Source organism: Lynx rufus, unplaced genomic scaffold (assembly GCF_022079265.1).
Source record: "Lynx rufus isolate CCGP_SWC_20201006 ecotype Redwood Valley unplaced genomic scaffold, mLynRuf1.p SCAF_7, whole genome shotgun sequence".
NCBI lineage: Eukaryota > Metazoa > Chordata > Mammalia > Carnivora > Felidae > Lynx > Lynx rufus.
This window is the reverse complement of record NW_025814889.1, coordinates 45,220,525-45,241,327: the sequence shown is the minus strand read 5'-3', so window position 1 is coordinate 45,241,327 and position 20,803 is coordinate 45,220,525. Positions and strand designations below refer to the sequence as shown.

General features: G+C 37.5%; 1 protein-coding gene across 1 annotated transcript; it reads left to right on the top strand.

The window, feature by feature from the left end:
* The first annotated feature begins 3,542 nt into the window (after positions 1-3,542).
* LOC124502683 (killer cell lectin-like receptor 2) lies at positions 3,543-15,664 on the top strand. The gene is made up of 8 exons (XM_047067409.1): positions 3,543-3,638; positions 4,075-4,111; positions 5,261-5,377; positions 6,940-7,029; positions 8,193-8,399; positions 10,540-10,682; positions 12,747-12,853; positions 15,502-15,664. The coding sequence occupies exons 3-8, from the start codon at positions 5,263-5,265 to the stop codon at positions 15,659-15,661; spliced, it is 822 nt and encodes a 273-aa protein (XP_046923365.1). The 5' UTR covers positions 3,543-3,638; positions 4,075-4,111; positions 5,261-5,262; the 3' UTR covers positions 15,662-15,664.
* Positions 15,665-20,803: the final 5,139 nt, after the last annotated feature.

The window sequence follows — 20,803 nt, the reverse complement described above, 5'->3', positions numbered from 1 at the left end:
TCATGCTTACTTATTTCCTGAGACGGTCTTCTCATTTAGGTATTTAGAAATTGGAGGAAGGATGGGTACTGTTTGATTGACTGCTGGAGGGCAATTGGGCCAATATCAAAGATTTTGACTCTAGAGTGTTAGAACAGTTTTTATTGTAAAGACAAGAAGGACAAATGAGGTACTAGTTAGGGGAACAGGAACCTTCAAATGAAGTCTTTTGAGTTTTTACAACAAGAGCCAGAAGTCGCTCAGTGTCATGAAGTTTAGGCATTAAGTCTAACAACCGTGGAGGTGGGAATCTTGGCTAGGTGAGGTCCACTTCTCAGGAGAGGGAGGAAGACCATCTTTTCGTAGGAGCTAGTGTTTATGCTAGGCATACTTCACGTTCAAGAGGAGGAACAGCATGCTGTGGTGAAATGATAAGCCGCTGAGGTTTGACAGTGTGACCAGAAAGCTGGAAGGTGTGACTAGAAGCCATGATCTAAGCTCCTAGCTGACAAAGTGAATATTGTCAGTAGGGGTTGAGGTAAGTTGTGTGGTTTCCCAAATGGAAAAAGGCTTTACAGCCAAGCAGCCAGGAAGTAAGTAAACAAATGCTTTGTATATACATATGTTTTATGTATTATGTGTCTTTTGAGCAAAAGTGAATTCAGAAGACCTCTCACTGGCTTCTCTCTAAAATGGAAAAATCTAGATTTTATAGTCAATTCCTCTTAACTCGAACCCCCTTGCTCATCAAGCACACATGTAGGCATGGTATCTCTTGTCTGTGCTGCAGTTACGATAACGGACCAGACAGACGTGGTAGTCACAGAGTTTATGTAGAGAAGACAGACAGGTATGGAAGTGCAAAAAGGCAATCTGCAGCTGTCTAGGCTCCATCGTGAGAACTCTCCACCCTTTCATCAATTATAAGGATGTAAATCAAAACAGAATAAAGGCTCAGCATTACTAGTGTCTCCACAGGGACAGGAAAATATAAATAGCTAGATCTGAGGGCACAGAATGGTTTTTCTAGGGCGGTAGTAGGATGCCGCCCATGTTTTTCCAGTACTAATGTGCCTGCCCGCCCCTTCCCACCTCCTTTCTTCCGAGCGTCTACACTCCAAAGCTCACATGTTAGGACAGAGAAACTAGCTCAGCCTGTCAGGACTTCTGGATTGCAGTCCTGGCTTTTCTGCTATTTATAGAACCTCGGGAGAGAGAGGGAAAAAATGACTATTTATTTTGAAGTCTGAGAAATCCTATCTGTAGTGCTAATCTCATTGAAGTCTTCCAAGTCTATCAAGTGAGTGATATTCTCATAGAACATGGGAGGAAACTGGCTTGAAGATCGCAAGTGACTGGTTCACATTTTTGCAGCTAGAAAGGATTTGAACCTTGGACCTCAAATAATAATATTTAACATGTAATGAGTGCCTACTGCGTGTTTACCAGGTCTGGTTGGCACTTGATAGACCCGGTCTCACTTAACTCTCATAACAACCTGAGAAGGCAAATATTCTCGCTTACTGTGATGAACCCGATGTTTTATAGAAGGGTAGTGACTTGCCCCACATCTCACAGGGAAGCTAGTGCTGGTATTTCAAGCCACATCTGCCTGCTTCCAGAATTCATGCTTTGTAGCATGAGGTTTGTTGCAAATCTAAGCCCTTCTGAATCCATATTCTGTCTGTGCTTTGTATTCAGTGAGGCCTGATTTTAAACATGGGTCAAGACTTAGCAAGAACGTGGGTGTCGGCAAGTCAATTAACTTCATTCGTAAAATGAGGACAGTAATAAACAGCTCTCAGCATTGGAAGGTTTTGATATGGTTGGATGTACAGTGGGTCCTCCAATAAATGATAGTGTCTCTCTCTGCCACCTTTTTGATGACCATGAATACTTCTCCCACCCCTGCTCCCAATGTTCTCTCAGCAGAACTGGTTTTATTTATTTACTTATTTACTTATTTATTTTTGGTGCTAGGATAGAAGGCTAAGATCTTTCTCTGTTTGGAGATGAACAAAGTCGAACCAGGAGTGGGGTAAAGACAAGAAAATGCCCAGCAGTGTGTATTCTTGAAGTGTCCAGAACCTACCCATGCAACTTTGCTTTGTCTTATTGAATTAAATTAGCCTCTGGGAGGTATTTCAGCTGAGTGCCTGCACGTGATGACAAGTGGTGATTCAGAGATTCAGGACCGCTTTGGGGACAGAAGTGGGGCCAAACACCGGCAACATAACCTAGACATGTTGGTCCTAGCGGTCAGAACAGTCAGTAGCTGTGTTTGTAAAGTAGCATGGAAGTGAGGTGGGCAGCATGAGCAAACTGAAGAATGAGAAATCCTTCTAAAGGACAATGCTTTGGTTGTGGCTCGACGTGGTAAGGGAAAAAAAGAATAAGCAAGGAATTTGGTCAGAGTCGGGTGAAATAAGGGTGAGTTGTCTCTGCATAACCAATTTCTGTTTCTCATCCCACCTCACTCCTCTCTGCCACACCCCACGTTAACCATAATCATGTGATGTGAAGGGCAACGTCAGTTGGTTTCATAGAGCTGTATGTCAGAAGACTGACAAGGACTGTATTACATGACAATGAACTTCAGGGAGATTTGGGTGTATTCTGGTAAGGTCTGACTCATAGAAACAGTTGCAGAGATGAATTTCCTTTAGCTGGAAGGTTGAAGATCTTCACAAAGTAAGGTTCACGCACAAAACTCGAGTGGAAGAATACTTCAATAGTATCTCTTCTTAAAAGATCAAATGTGAGCATTTTCTCACACACCTAGTGATGTATAAATGGGAGCAACTTCACTGGAAGGCATTTGGCAATATGTATCAAAGTTCTTTAACGTATCGATCCCATAATTTTATGTTTAAACATTTTTCCTAAGACAGTATTCAAAAATAAGGCCAAATATTTTTTATGTTAGCAAAAAACATGGAAACCACCCAGATGCCCAACCGTAGGGGATTGCCTGAATAAATTGTGATATAATCTGTCTGGGTAATGACTATATATGATTTTTAAAATCACATTGTAGATGAATATTTTTTAAATGAGGAAACATTTATTAGGAAATAATCAAAAACATCATGTATGGAACGATTCCAACTTTGATAATAAACCCAGTGTGTGGATAGAAAAACTAGAAGAATATATGCCAAAATTTTTGTAGTGGAATTATGGACATGTAAAAACAATTTCTAAAATACATTTATCTGTAGTACACATAAATGGAGAAAAGAAATAATACATTTTTTTCAAATAGCAACATTGAAGACAAAGTTTCTAACAGGCTATTTAAGAGTTAAAGAATTTAGTTACTTAGAATTTAGAACAAAACTGTGTTCATTTATATGTTCAGTCCTCAAATAATTGATTTTGACTGTTACTTTGCAAAGAGTTCGAAGTGGTTGGTTAGTTGAAATGGAGGAAGATATACCTCAACATCAGCCTTTTGATATAATTTCCTTTCACCACTTTGGTCAAGAGGAGGGGCACTGATTTTTGTAGTGTGAGCACCATTCAGAGACAATTCATTTCTGCCTTCTGTCTTATAGTCCTGACGCACACAAGGGATCCAGGATTGGAAAGGCCAGCTTCTTCCACCGCATTTCTGGATCAGTGTTCTCCACCTGCATCACTGCCTGGCATAGACACAGGTAACATTTGCTTTTGCTTTCTCTTATCTTTGTTATCTGAGTATCCTACTAGTCCCACTTATAAAGAAAAAATTCTCAGGAAAAAAGATGCTAGGAATATGGCATTTTATTACAAGTGGCTTGGCATGGATACGGGATTGCTAGAAAAGAATTTTCTAATGATCACATCAGAACTGCATGAACTCTAAAGGATGTGAAAACTATTGCAGCATTCACGGGAAGCTATTTCCTTTTTCTCAATATGCTGCGTGTTTTGCTTTATGTTGAATTACTTACATATTATCCATCTTAAAGGACTGAATAAGTGAAAACATTCCTGTTCCTTAGGAAATTAGGGAAAATGTGAAGAAGTTAGAAAATTTTAGAAATTAATTAAAAAATTGAAAAAGGATATAGTTACATGTGCAATTTGTTTTCCACGTTTTCTGCTCCTTAGATATCATCTCTTCACACTGATTAATATAAGAACCAAGGTAAATTTTAGACATTTACTATTTAATAATTTCTTGTTATATTGATATTAATATAGCTCAAATCCTTTATGGATATTAACTAATGACTGCCTATTGACAAATTTTATTTTCACAGAGGCTTCTGTGGCAACATCATACACTAGAACATTATTTCTAAAATTCAAATATACATGGAATCATTTGGGATTAAAAATACAGGAGTCTTGGCTCCAACTAAGAGATTTTTTTAATCGTTATTTTTTAATTAATTTATTTTTGTTTTGAGAGAGAGAGCATGTGCAAGTGGGGGAGTGGGGCAGGGAGAGAGAGAGAGAGAGAGAGAGAGAGAGAGAGAGAATCTTAAGTAGGCTCGATACTCAAAACAGAGCCCGACATGGGGCTACCTGGGATTATGACCTGAGCCAAAATCAAGAATCAAATGCTCAACCAACTGAGCCACCCAGGCACCCCTAAGAGATTTTTATTCCACACACCTTGCATGGGGCACTGGAATCAGATTATTGAGCAATCTGTGATGTTAACCCTTAATAATTCTTTTGCAGATGGTTTATGGGATGTATTTTGGGAAACACTCTAGTAGAGTCATGTCATAACTGAAAAGAATGCGAGAACTTTGTAATATTTATATATAGATCTGAATGTGTATATTAAGGCTTTTTAAGGCAAGATACTTATATTTTTTCAGAACTTCAGAAACAGAATTTTTGTTTTTTGAATTGATAGTTTTAAAATGGTCTCAGTAATTTACAATGGTGCCTCAAATTTGCCCAACATTTGTATATGTACATTGAACATTTGGAGTTAAATTGGCTGAGTGAATATGACTCAGCCTATTCAGTGTATTGGTAGATTAAAAAAAAAACACCTTTCTGTATTTCTAATCATAATGGCAATAATCACTAGAAGTATAAATGAGTTTAACAGAAATATTGAAAGGTTTTCGCTTTCCTGTATATATCAGGCTCAGTCCACATGCTTTGTGCACTTGAAGGAGTTAAACACACCTCCCCTTACACATACAGATACACACACACACTTCTAGGTATGTTTCTTGTATATTTCTATAGACTGACACTGTAATTTTTCTTTGGAAAGAAATCATCCTGTTGTGAGGTTTTAATGCAAAACACGTTTCCCTTCTTCCTGTAGAGATGAGCGATCAGAAAGTGATTTATTCCACCCTGAGATTTCTTCAGTCTCCTTCAGAGTCACAAAATAGAATAAGGCCAGGTAGGACTCAAAGGCCTGGGAAAACTGATGACAAAGGTATGTGTCTTAAGCATCTCTTTCAAACTTTGACGTTTGAAAAAAAGTTCCTGTCTGTCCTTCAGGTTCTCAAATGGTGATAGGAAATGATAATGGCGTAGGTAGCAGAGCAAGTCTTTTTTTTTTTTTTTTTTTAAGTTTGTGAGAATGGAGAAATTGATGAATTCTTTTAGATTCATAAAGCCAATAAAATGTTTTTATTCAAATTTCTGATCAAGAGGAATTTTTGAGGCCATTAAAAGTGAAGGACAGATTACATTCTCAAGAAAACACTGCATTTCCTAGAGAAATAAAGGTCTTAGAGACTGCTTGAAAAATGACAATATTTGTTAGAAACAATGTTTTTATTCAGATAGAAGGTGTTTTAGGTGTCTTAAATATTTACCAAACCTTAACAGCAATGAAGAAACAGAAGGAGCATTCATTTTTTTTTCTGTTCTCTTTTCTGTTCTACCTTCAAATATTATCACGAGCTCTAAAGTGAGAATGACTTTTACTGTTTTAATTTAGTGACAGAGATACAGTTTTCAGATCAAGGACCTCAAAAATAGGAGGCTAAATATAATATTGTCTAGGGAAAAATAGAATTGATGAAAAAGAAAGGAAATTTGATTTCTAGAAATTAAAAAAAATTTTTTTTAATGTTTATTTATTTTTGAGAGAGACAGACAGAATGCGAGCAGAAGAGGGGTAGAGAGAGGGAGACACAGAATCCGAAGCAGGCTCCAGGCCCTGAGCTGTCAGCACAGAGCCTGATGTGGGGCTGGAACTCACAAACTGTGAGATCATGACCTGAGCTGAAGTCGGATGCTCAACCAACTGAGCCACCCAGGCCCCCCTATTTCTAGAAACTCGTTTAAGGATAGATCCCAATCACATTTCCAGCTTCAGAATATCCACTGTTGGCTACCAATTCCTCAAGAATATTGACTGCTTTTTTGTTCCTCTTCATGATTAGTTGTGATCACAGGAAAGAGTATACAATGTCCGTGTGGATTCTTATAAATGTGTATTATGTCTATTGCCTTCTGTGCTTCTTTTTGAAAACTTGGTTAGATTTTTTTAAATTGAAGGATAGTTGACATGCAATGTACCTTAGTTTCAAGTGACAGCATAGTCATTGGACAGCTCTCTATTTAGTAAGGGAAGTACTTTTAAAATCCTATTGGACTGTTCTTATGTGTAGTATTTCTACAGTGGGTGTATATCAGTCAGAAGTCTGAGACCTTATTTTTATTTTTCATAAAAGGGAGAGGGGCAGAGAGAGAATCTCAAGCAGGCTCCTTGCTGAGCCTGACACAGGGCTGGATTCCATGACACTGGGATCATGACCTGAGCCAAAATCAAGAATCAGATGCTCAACTGACTGAGCCACCCAAGCGCCCCAAAAATCTGAGACTTTAAAACTGTAATTATTAGGTTATGAATTTAAATCAATTGGTATGATATATTTTTGTAAAAATTTTAGGGAAGATTGTCTCTTTGTTTCAAATGGTATCCCAGGCTAAGGTTAGTAGGGGCCATGCTCTGCCCCTGATAATTATCTTTCTTTTTATTTAAAGAGTTTTCAGTGCCCTGGCATCTCATTGCAGTGATTCTTGGGATCCTCTGTTTACTACTATCGGTGACAGTTGCAGTGTTGGGGACAAAGAGTGAGTAATTGAAATATATCCTTCAAGCCTGAGTAAATAGCAGGGAACGCTAATTGTGCAAATATTAATTGTGCTCCATTAATTGTTCCCGACTCCCATCAGGGAATGTCCCAGGTGGCTCTTGCTGGGTGATTTTTTCCATAGACATGTCACAGTGCTATTTTCATGTTACTTACCTATTCCAGTGACTCTGTGGTTCAGGGAGTTGTCTTACTGTGTATAGTACATGATAACATTCCTCCAGTTACAGGACTTAGTCATATTCTGACTTCTGAGTTTAGATCACTGTGATTCTTAAACATTCTTCAAGAAATAGCTGTTCAGAAGAAATTAAGACTTTCTTGTGATGTTTTTTTAAGTATTTAATGAAGATATAGTTTAGTGGAAAGAGTGATTCTGTACATGGACATTAGATGATCTTGAATACAACTTTTTAAATGTTTTTTTAGTTTATTTATTTATTTTGAGAGAGACAGAGACAGCGTGAGTGGGGGAGGGGCAGGGAGAGAGGGAGAGAGTGAATCTCAAGCAGGCTCCGAGCTGCCAATGCAGAGCCCCACATGGGTCTTGAACCCAGGAAACTGCAAGATCATGACCTGAGGCCAAAACAAAGAGTCAGATGCTTAACTAGTTGAGCCACCCAGGTGCCCCTTAAATTCAACTGTTATCTTTTATTTGAATTTCTTGACATTTTTCGAGAAAATTACTAATATGTTACACTCAGATAAATGTACATATTTAAATCTTTCTCTCTTTTCTTCTGTGGATATTCTATCTCCTCCAATAACAATGATGCTATTTCCTTATGTGTCTCAGCACAGTTTTTCATGCTCAGATGTGTTGTTAAAAGTTGATTGACTGATTTTTACTTTGGTACCTATTTATAAATGATGCACTAACTTTTAAAAAAAAACAAAACTGAATTATAAGGTGTTACCATCATAATTTTATTTATTTATTCTACACTCAGGTTACTAACAGTGTGAAATTTGGTGGTTCCATTTCTATGGTTAGTTTATTGAGGTGTTACTTTCTAAATGTCAAATTACTCATTTAAAGTAATGAAATGGGTTGGTTATCAAAGTGAGACTTTCCTTTGTCTTACATTTTAACAGTTAAGCCGTATGAGTACTTTTATATTATATCTATGCTATTAATTTTAGTTTTTCAGTATATTCAAGAAAACCATCAGCAGAGGGAAAAGATAAGAAATTTGAGTCAAGAGTACCAAATTGTGCAAAATGACAGCTACTTCAAGGAGCAACTTTTGACAAATAAGATTTTGGAATGTAACAGTCGTGAAAATGAAAGTCTTCAGCAGAAAATGAAGCAGGATTTTATAGAAAGGACATGCCAGAGAAAAAATATAGGTATGGAGGGAAGGGAAGATTGCATGATTTTCTTTTATTTCTTCCCCTCCCAGAAGGTTTGAGGCTAAATAGACAGGTTTGCGATCTATGCTAGTGGTCTAGGTTTACCAGGCAACTTTTTATTTCTACTTCTGAGATGTAATATGAGTGTTCAGGTTTGCCTGTATCAAATATGAGACTGAGACTCCAGGAGCCATTTGGATTAGTAGGGCTCTATATTTCCCCCAAACTCAATGACAAGCCCTGCATTTCTACTGCTCCCAGAAGGTGAAATCGTGTGTCAGCTTCCCTGAAAACTTGGATCATTTTGGACCTGTGGGCAAATTAGGCACTCCGCTTTGTTGCTGACATGAAATATGGAGGCTATAAGTAAAAACGTACTTCGGCTAAAATGGGCACAATGCCTTTCATTTGGATGCTCTTGGAAAGATGATTGTGTGCGTGTGTTCCCATTCTGCCTTGAGTTGAGATATTTGGCCTGTATGCTCTCTGCAGTGCTCCTGCAAGTTTTGCCTATGTGTTGATGTTTGTGCAACTCGGTGTGATAATACCATTAAAAACATCCAAGAGATAAGAATATTAAATCTCACATAATAAACTCTGTTATCATGTATAATGGTGGAATGAACTGACCTGGTTAATTAACAACTATTAAATATTTGTTTAGGATTTGGAGTTTACAAAGATTTTGCATATTTAATATCATTTCAATATGGTAGGTTGTAGGAATTTATCTTCTCTGTTATTAAAGAATCAATGCTATTTCAAAAATTTGATACATTATAAAATATATGAGGAAAAGAAAAAAATCCCAAAGAATGTTTCTTTTATTTAGAAGACATTCCAGAATCTTTTTATTTTTTTTAAATTTTATTATTATTATTATTTAATGTTTATTTATTTTTGAGACAGAGGGAGACAGAGCGTGAGTGGGGGAGGGGCAGAGAGAGAGGGAGACACAGAATCCGAAACAGGCTCCGGGCTCCGAGCTGTCAGCACAGAGCCAGATTCGGGGCTCGAACCCACGAACCATGAGATTATGACCTGAGCCGAAGTCGGAGGCTTAACCGACTGAGCCACCCAGGCGCCCCCATTATCTGTTTAAAAACTTACTTTTATTGTTTTAAAAACAGCTTTCTTGGGGCGCCTGGGTGGCGCAGTCGGTTAAGCGTCCGACTTCAGCCAGGTCACGATCTCGCGGTCCGTGAGTTCGAGCCCCGCGTCGGGCTCTGGGCTGATGGCTCAGAGCCTGGAGCCTGTTTCCGATTCTGTGTCTCCCTCTCTCTCTGCCCCTCCCCCATTCATGCTCTGTCTCTCTCTGTCCCAAAAATAAATAAACGTTGAAAAAAAAAAATTAAAAAAAAAAACAAAAAAAAAACAGCTTTCTTGAGGTATTATTAACATGCAAAAGTTGCACATATTTACTGTATATCATTTGACAAGTTTGGACATATGCATATATCTGTAAAATCATCCATAATCAGGGTAATAGACATATCCATTACCTCCAAAAGTTTTCTCATGTCTCTCTTTTTGGGAGTGGGTAAGAACACACAAGATTCACCCTTTTAACAAGTTTTTCAGTGCACACTTCAGTATTGTTAACCAAAGGCATTTCACAGATCTTTAGAACTTAATCATCTTGCACAACTGAAACTATATACCCATTGAACAAAAAACTCCTTACTTCCCCCTCCTGTAGCCACTGGCAACCACCTTCCACTTTCTGTTTCTCTGAATTTGACTATTTTTTGTATCTCATATAAGTGGAATCATGGAGTATTTGTACTTCTGTGATTGGCTTATTTCATTGAGCATAATATCCTCAAGGTTAATCCATGCTGTTGCCTATGCAGGATTTCCTTTTTCTAAAGGCTGAAGAGTATTCTATTGATTGTATATATCACATTTTCTTTATCCATTCATCCATTGAGGGACACTCAAGGTTGTTTTCATATCTTGGCTGTCGTGAATAGTGCTGCAAGGAATATGAGAGCTATCTCCTTGCATTCCAGAATCTTGATGAACGTAATATTGTCATTATTGATGATACTAAGATTTTACTTAGTTATGGAGGGCTGATAAATATATGGCTCTGCTTAATGGAATAGCAGGTAATGTTTCACCTTATATATTGCAGGCAAACTCTATGAAAGCGACTGGTCCTGTTGTGGAATAAAGTGTTACTATTTTATTCCTGAATATAAAAACTGGAAGGGATGTAAACAGACATGCCAAAGCTATAATTCATTTCTTCTGAAGATAAATGATCAAGATGAACTGGTAACATGGACTGTTACATTCCCTTTTATTTTCTTGCACCAGGTCTCTTACCCCTGGACCCAAGATGATGAGGATGTGGCAATCCAGACAGAGGGACCTTCAGTTATCCTCTGGGTTGTATCTATTGAGTGAGCACAAGTTGTGTAGTTAAGAAGGTTAAGCGTTCTGGAAAACCCTGCCTACTGATGGGCATATATGATGCTGCCACTTACTAAGCATTCCTATATTATCTATTCATGATGACCATTAATATTTCCAAAATGGAAAACCCCCTTGAAGATTCACTTTGGAGTTTTGCATTCATTTCCTTTTCTAAGGCATCTTCAGAACAGCTCACTGAAAAGCATGGCTCTCCTTCAATAGAGCTCTTAACACTTTGGTATTTGCAGCCTGGAAGCAGTGGTTATTTATCCTTCTAAGGTGGCAACTAAGAACCTGGAGGCAATCTGATCCAGTAGGTACTATTAGGAATCCAGGAGCCAGACTGCTTGGTATCAGGCAAAATCCAGTTCTGCCACTTTCTAACTAAGTGACCTTGGGTGAATTACTTGGCGTCTGGGTCTCAGTTTTTCCAGCTGCAAAATGGAGATAATAATGAGTAACGTAAAAGTGATAACAGTTTTACGAATTAGCCTAATGGTGATTTTCATTGCATCTGTACATAACATTTATTTGATCAATATTCTAATATATCGTATCGATGTATATATTTTTAAAATGAATTGTAAAAAGAGAAAATAAAGTGACAATATCAAAATTATCTTTTAAGTTAATTACCAATAAAAACTATCCACATACACAGAATGTTTTTTACTGAGAAATGTTTTCAAAGATCAGTCTGAAACGTCTACTTATCACTTAGAGAAACAACACAAAATTTATATGCAAATCTAATAGATGTTTTAAATCACAACATAAAAAAAATTATGATATGAAGTCATAAAATTATTTTTGTTTGTTGCAGTAAAACCCACTTAAATTTAAACCTATATTTTAAAATACACTCACACATTTGATCAGACATTATATGCCACTTTGATATATTACATTTTTTGACATAGCAAATATTTCCAAATACTACCCCTTTTCCCTTCACCCTTTCTAACTACTAAACTATAGCAAGCCTTTCTCAGCTCTGATGCACAACTTCTTATATATACTTATTTTAATAAATTTGTTTTGAAAATTCCTTTCTTCATCTACGAATATGTAATGATCACTGTCAGTATCCTTAAATATTTTTCTGGAGCATGATTTTGAGTAGTTTCATAGTGTCATAAATTATTTAACAAGTCTATTGTTAGATACTTAAATTTACATTTTTTTCGTGTTTTAAATAATTCATGAGACTGGCAGCCATTTTTGTTTTTATTCTATTAAAAAAATTTTTTTAAAAGAGTGCTCCATTTTTTTTTTTAATTTTTAAGTTTACTTATTTATTTGAGAGACACAGACACAGTGTGAGTGGGGAAGGGGCAGAGAGGGACAGAGAGAATCCCAAGCAGGCTCGGAGACTGATGCGGGGCTTGAACTCATGAAACCACAAGATCATGACTTGAGCTGAAACAGACAGTCAGATGCTTAACTGACTGAGCCACCCAGGCACCCCAGGAGTTCTCCTTTTAATTTTAATTTTAATTTTAATTTTAATTTTATTTGAGAGAGAGAGAGAGCATGAGCAGGGGAGGAGCAGAGAGAGAGGGAGAGAGAATCTTAAGCAGGCCCCATGCCCAGCATGGAGCCCAACTTGGGGCTCAATCTTATGACAGTGAGATCATGACCTGAACTGAAATCAAGAGTTGGATGCTTAACTGACTGAACCACCCAGGAACCCCTTGGCAGCCATTTTTAATACTAAGTAAATAATCTATGATAAATAATTACTTCAGAAGATAAAAGCACAGGGATGGATGGGAAGAGAGGGTTTTCTAGGAAGTAGAGATGAAGGATGGTATGGAACATAGCAGAGTACCAGCCATAGAAATAGCTGGGACCTTTATCTGGTTTTTTCATTTATCTAACCGATGGGAGCTAGTCACATGATATGTTTTGTTTCCTTTACAGACCTTCATTCAAACCCAAACTTATAGGAATTACTACTGGATTGGATTATCATATAATCGAGGAGAAAGAAAATGGAAATGGATTGACAGTGACCCACTTTTGGGGATGTAAGTCTCTGGAATGAATGCATTCAAACTCCAGCATTGGTGTTGGAATCAGGATGTATCTGTATCTAAAAAGAATCTTGTCTTGTTTCCCACAGTTTTCCCACAGAGGTCATTGGTAAGAACAAGTAGAATGATTAAGAAAATGTTTTAGGAAGTATAATTAAAAAGGAAGGGAAATGTCATGCAGATTATTAACAAAATTATGATCCTAGGCACATGCTCAGACGTATGTGTTATGACACACACAAAATAAACCAAAATTATAAAGTACCTCATTCTGACTGAATTATAGTGATCCCTCCCACAATGACAGATGAGTATTTTGAGGATACCCCAAATTCATCTGACACACCTTTGTAGATGGTCCCTGAGTTATAATGGTTTGACTTATAATTTTTCTACTTTACAATAATGTGAAAGCAATATGCAGTAGAATTTGTACTTTGAAAATTTCATATGATCTTTTTCTGGGCTGGTGATGTGCAGTATGATCTCTTGTGATGCTGGGAGCTGCAGCTCTCAGTCAGCCACGTGATCCCAGTCAGCCACGTGATCACAAGATCACCAACCAGGACACTTACAACCATCCTGTACCCATCCAACCATTCTGGTTTTCACTTTCACTATCGGATTCAACAAATCACTGGAGATACTCAACACTTGAGTATAAAATAGGCTTTGTGTTAGATGGTTTTGCCTAACTAAAGGCTAACATCGGTGTTCTGATCATATTTAAGGCATGCTAGGCTAACTTAGTAGGTTAGGTGTATTAAATGCATTTTTGACTTAGGATATTTTCGATATGTGTGAAATATTATCACATCATATGATCTGTATATTGTTAGTTATATTATTTATAGACATAAATATACATGAGTATACACACACACATGCATACATATACCTTCACTATGGTTTTATTTTGAGTTTGTTTCTTTATGCAAGTAAGTGAGTAAGTGATCTCTATACCCAATATGGGGCTCAACCTCATGGCCCTGGTCGCATGCTTTTCCAACTGAGTCAGCTAGGCACCCTTAAAGTTTTATTTTGAAGTGCAGTGTTTTGTAAACGCTTGGGTTTATATTTAGTTATAATCTTCTTTTAAATTGCTCAATGATTTTTAAAAAATCTTAATTGTTACACTTTTGATTTCTAGGGGTTCTGTTTTAAGTTTTCAAATCTTGCTAGTTACTCATATTTTCAAACTGTCTTTTGAAAGATATCAAACATACTTGTTTATATTTGGTATCCGATAATTCTAATATTTGAAGTCTGTGGGTCTACTCTATTGTTTCTGCTTGCTTTTGTTCATGGTGTCATTTCCTTTGTAGTGTTTAGTGATTTTTGTTTTTCTTTTTGAGCTGCTGTGGAAATTATTTGGGGACTGAGATGAAGGTTGCTTTTCCAAGGAATAATTAGCTGTTTTTGGATACCTTGGGGTATGGTGTATCTGGGCCACTTTTAATTCTAAATTTAGGTCCTACAAGTAGTGTGATTTTGGGCTGCAAACTTACAAGAGATGTCATGAAGGAGATTACTTCAATATAGTCGTAGTGAGTACACTTCTAGGCAAAGACCTCAGAAGCATAGAACAGAAAGGCTCATGGGCCAAATTAAGATGCCTAAATTGTACAATTAATCAAATCAATTTAAAACAAATAGCACTATGCAAGGGGAAAGAAATGGGATAGCTTTTCACAGTGGGCTGGAATGGGATCAATTGTCAAACTCAGGATAGGGTGCCAGCAGGTAAAAGGATCACTCGAATCCTGGTTTAAGTAATCTTCATATGGCCTGATTCTTCTGCATACCGCTTTCATGATAATGGTGTGGTTTCTAGGACATCACTTGAGTTTTGACTAAGAGGGCCCACCAAACAGAAGGTTCTATGGCCAGCATACACATTTTCTCTATTGGGGAGAGTCAGGAACACGTAAGCCCGGCCACAACTGCAGCTTTTCAGTGAACCTGCTGAGCAGGTATGGATTTTATTTGGGTTTTTTTAGGCAGAGGGCCAGTATGCATGTCATCAGTGGGAGGTGAGTTTAAGACCTCATGGATGTTGAGTATCTCTGTTCATAGTGTATATTTGAGTGAGACATTTAGTGCTGCTTGGTTCTTTCTTCCTTTCCTATGCTCTATTTATTGTATATATACCTGACATGTCTCCAAGTTTACTGATTTACTTATCCATATATATTTAATACATCTTATGCTTTCTGCCCATGCCTCACAAGATAGTTTCATTTATCTCCCTTCCTTCCTTCCTTCTTTCTTTCTTTCTTTCTTTCTTTCTTTCTTTCTTTCTTTTCTTTCTGTAAGAGATTTGGATATTCAAATACATAGCAAATACAAATTATATGAGGGATGGAAAGCAGGCTTACTGTATCGTGACTCCATAGCAATATTGCAAGGTAATTTTGCCTTCTAACAAAAATTCCCAGTGTAAAATAAAATGAGAGATTATTATGGGATCAAAAGGTTGATATTCTGTTTAATAGGCTAAGACCAAAAGAAAATCTTTTACTGATGAAGTTATAATATTTCCATTTTCTAGATATTTAGGCAATGGACTTAAAAAATTATAATTTATGTTATTGTCAGCTTCAGAATTAAACAGCTGAGCGTATATGCTTTCTGTTCTACAGGCACTATGCATTCATGAATATTTCTGGGAGAGGACAATGTGCATTTTTATCTTCAACAAGAATAACAAATGCTGAGTGCTCCCAGATGTACAATTGTATCTGTGAGAAGACAATTGGTGATATTTTCTTTCCCTGCTTCAATAATTATAAGAAAAGATGAGATAGAATTTTGTAATTTTTTTTGTTTGTTGCTGTGATAATTTGTGATTATTTACAAACTAATGTTTTTGATAGCAGGACTTAGTTTACTGTGGAAACGGAGATGAGTTAGAGAAAGAAGAAAATGTTCTTTTTGGACTATGATTTAAGAAATCAGATACCTGATCTTTTCTTGAGGAAGAGGGCAAGATTTTGTCTTTGGAGAGCAATTTCCCCTCTCTTTAATGGCCCTGAGAAATTCTCTCTTTCTATTTCCCTGAAGCAATTAGACATCTCTGATAGTCTAGTCTTTTCCTTATTAATAGGCTAGGTCTTTCCTTATTAATAGGATGAATCATTTAAATAGCCTCGGCTTTGAGGGATGGCACGATTAAGAACTAAAAAATAGTTATCTAGCCTCCCCTCTCCCATCTAGATAATCACCTCTCATTAAAATGTTTTTCTTTTGCTATAATTTTATACTTCCTGAATAGTTGAAACAACAGTATAGAAACTCTCATGGGGCACCTGGGTGGCTGAGTTGGTTAAGCATCCGACCTTGGCTCAGGTCATGATCTCATGGTTTGTGAGTTTGAGCCCCACGTCGGGCTCTGTGCTGACAGCTCAGAGCCTGGAGCCTGCTTCAGATCCTGTATCTCCCTCTCTCTCTCTCTGCCCCTCTCCTGCTCACACTCTGTCTTTCTCTTTCTCAAAAATAAGTAAACATTAAAAAAATGAAAAAAAGCCCTTTCATATAGTCTTTGCACATTTACCATTTGTTAATATTTTGTTCTATCTGTACTTTATGGTCCTTCTCTCTCTCCCCTCCCCCCACCCTGCTCACCTGTTTGATAATAAATCGGGGTCATTATGTCCCTTTCCTAAATGTTTTATTAGAATTGTACTTTGTCTTGTATAACCATAGTAAAATTATCAAAACCAAGAAATTTAGCATTGACAGAGTACTGTGTTTTCATCTATAACCCATATTCAAATTTGTCAACTATCCTGATTATATCATTTATAGGCATTTTTCCTGCACGTTTCAGGGTCATATGATACATTTAGTTGTGATGTACCTTTTTGGTTTTTTTTTACATTTTATTTTAGAGAGAGAGAGAGAGCGTGAGAGGGGGAGAGCCACAGGGAGAGAGAGCAGGCTCCATGCTCAGTGCTGAGCCCAACGCAAGACGATCTCACGACCCTGGAATCATGACCTGAGCCAAAATCAAGAGTCACTTGCTTAACTGACTGAACCCCCCTCTCAGGTGCCCCAGTTGTGATGTTTCTTTACTCTGGGAGAATTCCTCAGGGTTCTTTGTTTTCCTTGACCTTGACATTTTAAAATACAACTTTATTGAGTTATTCTTTCATGCAATAAAACGCATCCATTTTAAGTCACGAGGTCAGTGGGTTTTTAACAAATGTATACATCTCTTAAACACCATCGGGTCAAGACATAGAACATTTCTATCACCTGCAAAAGTTCCTTTCTTCCCTCTCACTACCCACTGGTTCCCAGACAACCAGTTACACATCTGTCACTAAAGGATTAGTTTTGACTGTGAGAGAATTTCATAATCATGTACTCTTTCATGTATCAGTAGTTCATTCTTTTTTTTTTTCTGAATAGTATTCCATTGTACCAATGTACCAGAGTTTATTCACCCACCTATGGATATTTGATGTAGTTCTTATTTTTGTCTATTATGAATAAACCTGTCATGAATACTTTTGTATAAGTTTCTGTGTGGACATGTGTTTTCATTTTTTTTTAAGTTTTTTTTATTCATTTTGAGAGAGAGAGAGAGAAAGAGAGAGAGAGCATCTGCATGTACTAGTGGGAGGGAGGCAGAGAGAGGAGAGAGAGAATCCTAAACTGTGCTTACAGCACAGAGCCTGAGGCAGGGCTCCATCTCATGAACCATGAGATTATGACCTGATCTGAAATGAACAGTCTGACGTTCAATCTACTGAGCCACCCAGGTGCCCTCCTCCCCCCCTTTTAAGTTCATTTATTTATTTTGAGATTTTTTTTAAATTTTTAAGTGTTTGTTTATTTTTGAGACAGAGACAGAGACAGAGTGTGAGCAGGGAGAGAGAGGGAGACACAGACTCTGAAGCAGGCTCCAGGCTCTGAGCTGTCAGCACAGAGCCCGACGTGGGGCTCGAACTCACAAACCATGAGGTCATGACCTGAGCTGAAGTCAGATGCTCAACCGAGTGAGCCACCCAGGCACCCCAATTTTGAGATCATTTTTTAAAATTATTAAATACCTAGGAGTTTGATAGTTGAGTCCTATGGTAAGTGCATGTTTAATTTCATAAGAAACTTCTAGTTTGTTTTCCAGTGTGGTTGCAACATTTTACTTTCCCAGTAGCAACATATGAGAGTCCCAGTTGCTCCAGATCATTGCCAGTACTTGATACTATAAGTCTTTTAAAATTTTAGCCATTATGGGGCGCCTGGGTGGCTCAGTCGGTTGGGCGTCCGACTTCAGCTCACGTCACGATCTCGCGCTCCGTGAGTTCGAGCCCCGCGTCGGGCTCTGGGCTGACGGCTCAGAGCCTGGAGCCTGTTTCCGATTCCTGTGTCTCCCTCTCTCTCTGCCCCTCCCCCGTTCATGCTCTGTCTCTCTCTGTCCCCAAAATAAATAAACGTTAAAAAAAAATAAAATTTAGCCATTATGGTAGATGTGTAATGGTATCTCACTGTATTCTTTAATTTGCATTTCCCTGAAGACTAATAACATTGAGCATCTTCTCATGCGTTTTTTGGCCATTTGTAGATCTTCTTTTGTGAAGTGTCTGTTTAGTTTTTAGCCCATTGAAGTGTCCGTTAAGTCTTGTTTTAAGTTGGAGTTATGAGTACTCTTTATGTAATTTGTATACAGATTATTTGTTAGATATATGTATTGCAATACTTTCTCTCAGTCTGTCTTCTCTTTTCATTTTTTTTTAATGTTTATTTATTTTTGAGAGAGAGAGAGACAGAATGAGAGTGGGGGAGGGGCAGAGAGAGAGAGAGAGAGAGAGAAGGAGACACAATCTAAAGCAGGCTCCAGGCTCTGAGCTGTCAGCACAGAGCCTGCTGTGGGGACGAACCCACAAACCGTGAGATCATGACCTGAGCCGAAGTGGGATGCTCAACCGACTGAGCCACCCAGGGGCCCCTCTTCTTTTTCATTTTCTTAGTGGTGTCTTCCCGGAAGCAAAAGTCTTACATTTTCGATGAAGCCTAATGTGGTTTTTTTTTTTTTTTTCTTTTTTGGTGCTTTTTATGCCTTATCTAAGAAATCTTTGCCTACGTTAAAGTCACAGAGATTTTTCTCCAATGTTTTCTGCTAGAAGCTTTATAGTTTTGATTTATATGTTTAGTCTGTACTCATTTCAAGTTAATTTTTGGGTGTGAGAAAGGGTTGAGGCTTATTATTATTGTTGTTTTTATTTTAATTCTCATTAGTTTACATATAGTGTTGCATTAGTTTCAGGTATATAATATAGTAATGCAACACTTCTGTACAACACTCTGTGCTCCTCACAAGATGTGAACTCCTTAATCCCCATCACTTATTTAACCCATTCCCGCACCTTCCTTCCCCCTGCTAATCAGTTTCTTCTCTATCATTAAGAGGCTCTTTCTTGATTTATCTCTCCCTCCCTCATATTTTCCCTTTGCATTTTTGTTTTGTTTCTTAAATTCCACATATGAGTGAAATCATATGGTTTTGGTCTTTCTCTGACTGTTATTATTTTGCTTAGCATGATGCACTCTAGCTCCATCCGAACCATTGCAAATAGCAAGATTTCATTCTTTTTTTATGGCTGTGAAAGTAGTATTCCATTATCTATCTATCTATCTATCTACCTACCTATCTACCTACCTATTATCTATTATCTATCTATCTATCTATCTATGCATCTGTCATCTATCTATCTATTATCTATCATCATCATCATCTCAACTCTTATCTTTCCATTCATCAGTCAATGGACACTTGAGCTGCTTCCATAATTTAGCTATTGTAAATAATGTTGCTATAAACATAGAGGTGTGTGTACGCCTTTGGATTAGTGTTCTTGTACTCTTTGGGTAAATACCCAGGAGTGCAATTGCTGGGTCGTAGGGTAGTTCCTTTTTGAGGAACTTCCATGATGTATTCCAGAGTGGCTGCACCAACTTGCATGCCCACCAACAGCGCAAACGGGTTCCCTTTTCTCCACATCCTCACCAACACCTGCTATTTCTTGTGTGTTGCAGATGTTAGCCGTTCTGACAGGTGTGAGGTAATATCTCATTTTAGTTTTCATTTGTATTTTCCTGATGATCAGTCATGTTGAGGATCTTTTCATGAGTCTGTTGGCCATTTGTATGTCTTCTGTGGGAAAATGTCTATTCATGCTTTCTGTCCAATTTTAAACTGGATTATTCATTTTGGGGGTGTTGAGTTATAGAAGTTCTTTAAGTATTTTGGATACAAACCTTTATCAGATATGCCATTTGCAAATATCATCTCCCATTCTGTAGTTTGCCCTTAGTTTTGTTGATTGTTTCCTTCTCTGTGTAGAAACTTTTTATTTTGACAAGGTCCCAGTAGTTCATTTTTGCTTTCATTTCCCTTCCATCAGGAGACCTTTCTAGAGAAAATATGGTATGGCTGATGTCAGAGAAGTTACTGCCTGTGTTCTCTGGGATTTTTATGGTTTCATGTCTCACATTTAGGTTTTTCATCCATTTTGAATTTATTTTTGTGTATGGTGTAAGAAAGTGATCCAGTTTCATTCTTTTGTATGTTGCTGTCCAGTTTTCCCAACATCATTTGTTGAAGAGACTGTCTTTTGCCACTGGATATTCTTTGCTGCTTTGTTGAAGATTAATAGACCATATAATTGTGGGTTTATTTCCAGATTTTCTATTCTGTTGTATTGCTCTATGTGTCTGTTTTTGTGCCACTACCATACCGTCTTGATGATTACAGCTTTGTAATACAGGTTAAAGTCCGGGATTGTGATGGCCTCCAGTTTTGCTTTTCTTCTTCAAGATTACTTTGGCTATTCGCGATCTTTTGTGGTTCCATACAAATTTTAGGACTGACTGTTCTAGTTCTGTGGTAAATGCTAGTGTTATTTTGATAGGGATTACATTAAATGTGTAGATTGTTTT

What these genes read in the sequence shown, in the direction of transcription:
- LOC124502683 (XM_047067409.1), top strand. Translation starts at nt 5,263, where the DNA reads ATGAGCGATCAGAAAGTGATTTATTCCACCCTGAGATTTCTTCAGTCT. An exon ending in TGCAGTGTTGGGGACAAAGA is followed by an intron (nt 7,030 to 8,192) that starts GTGAGTAATTGA and finishes TATTAATTTTAG; the next exon opens with TTTTTCAGTATATTCAAGAA. An exon ending in AGTGACCCACTTTTGGGGAT is followed by an intron (nt 12,854 to 15,501) that starts GTAAGTCTCTGG and finishes TCTGTTCTACAG; the next exon opens with GCACTATGCATTCATGAATA.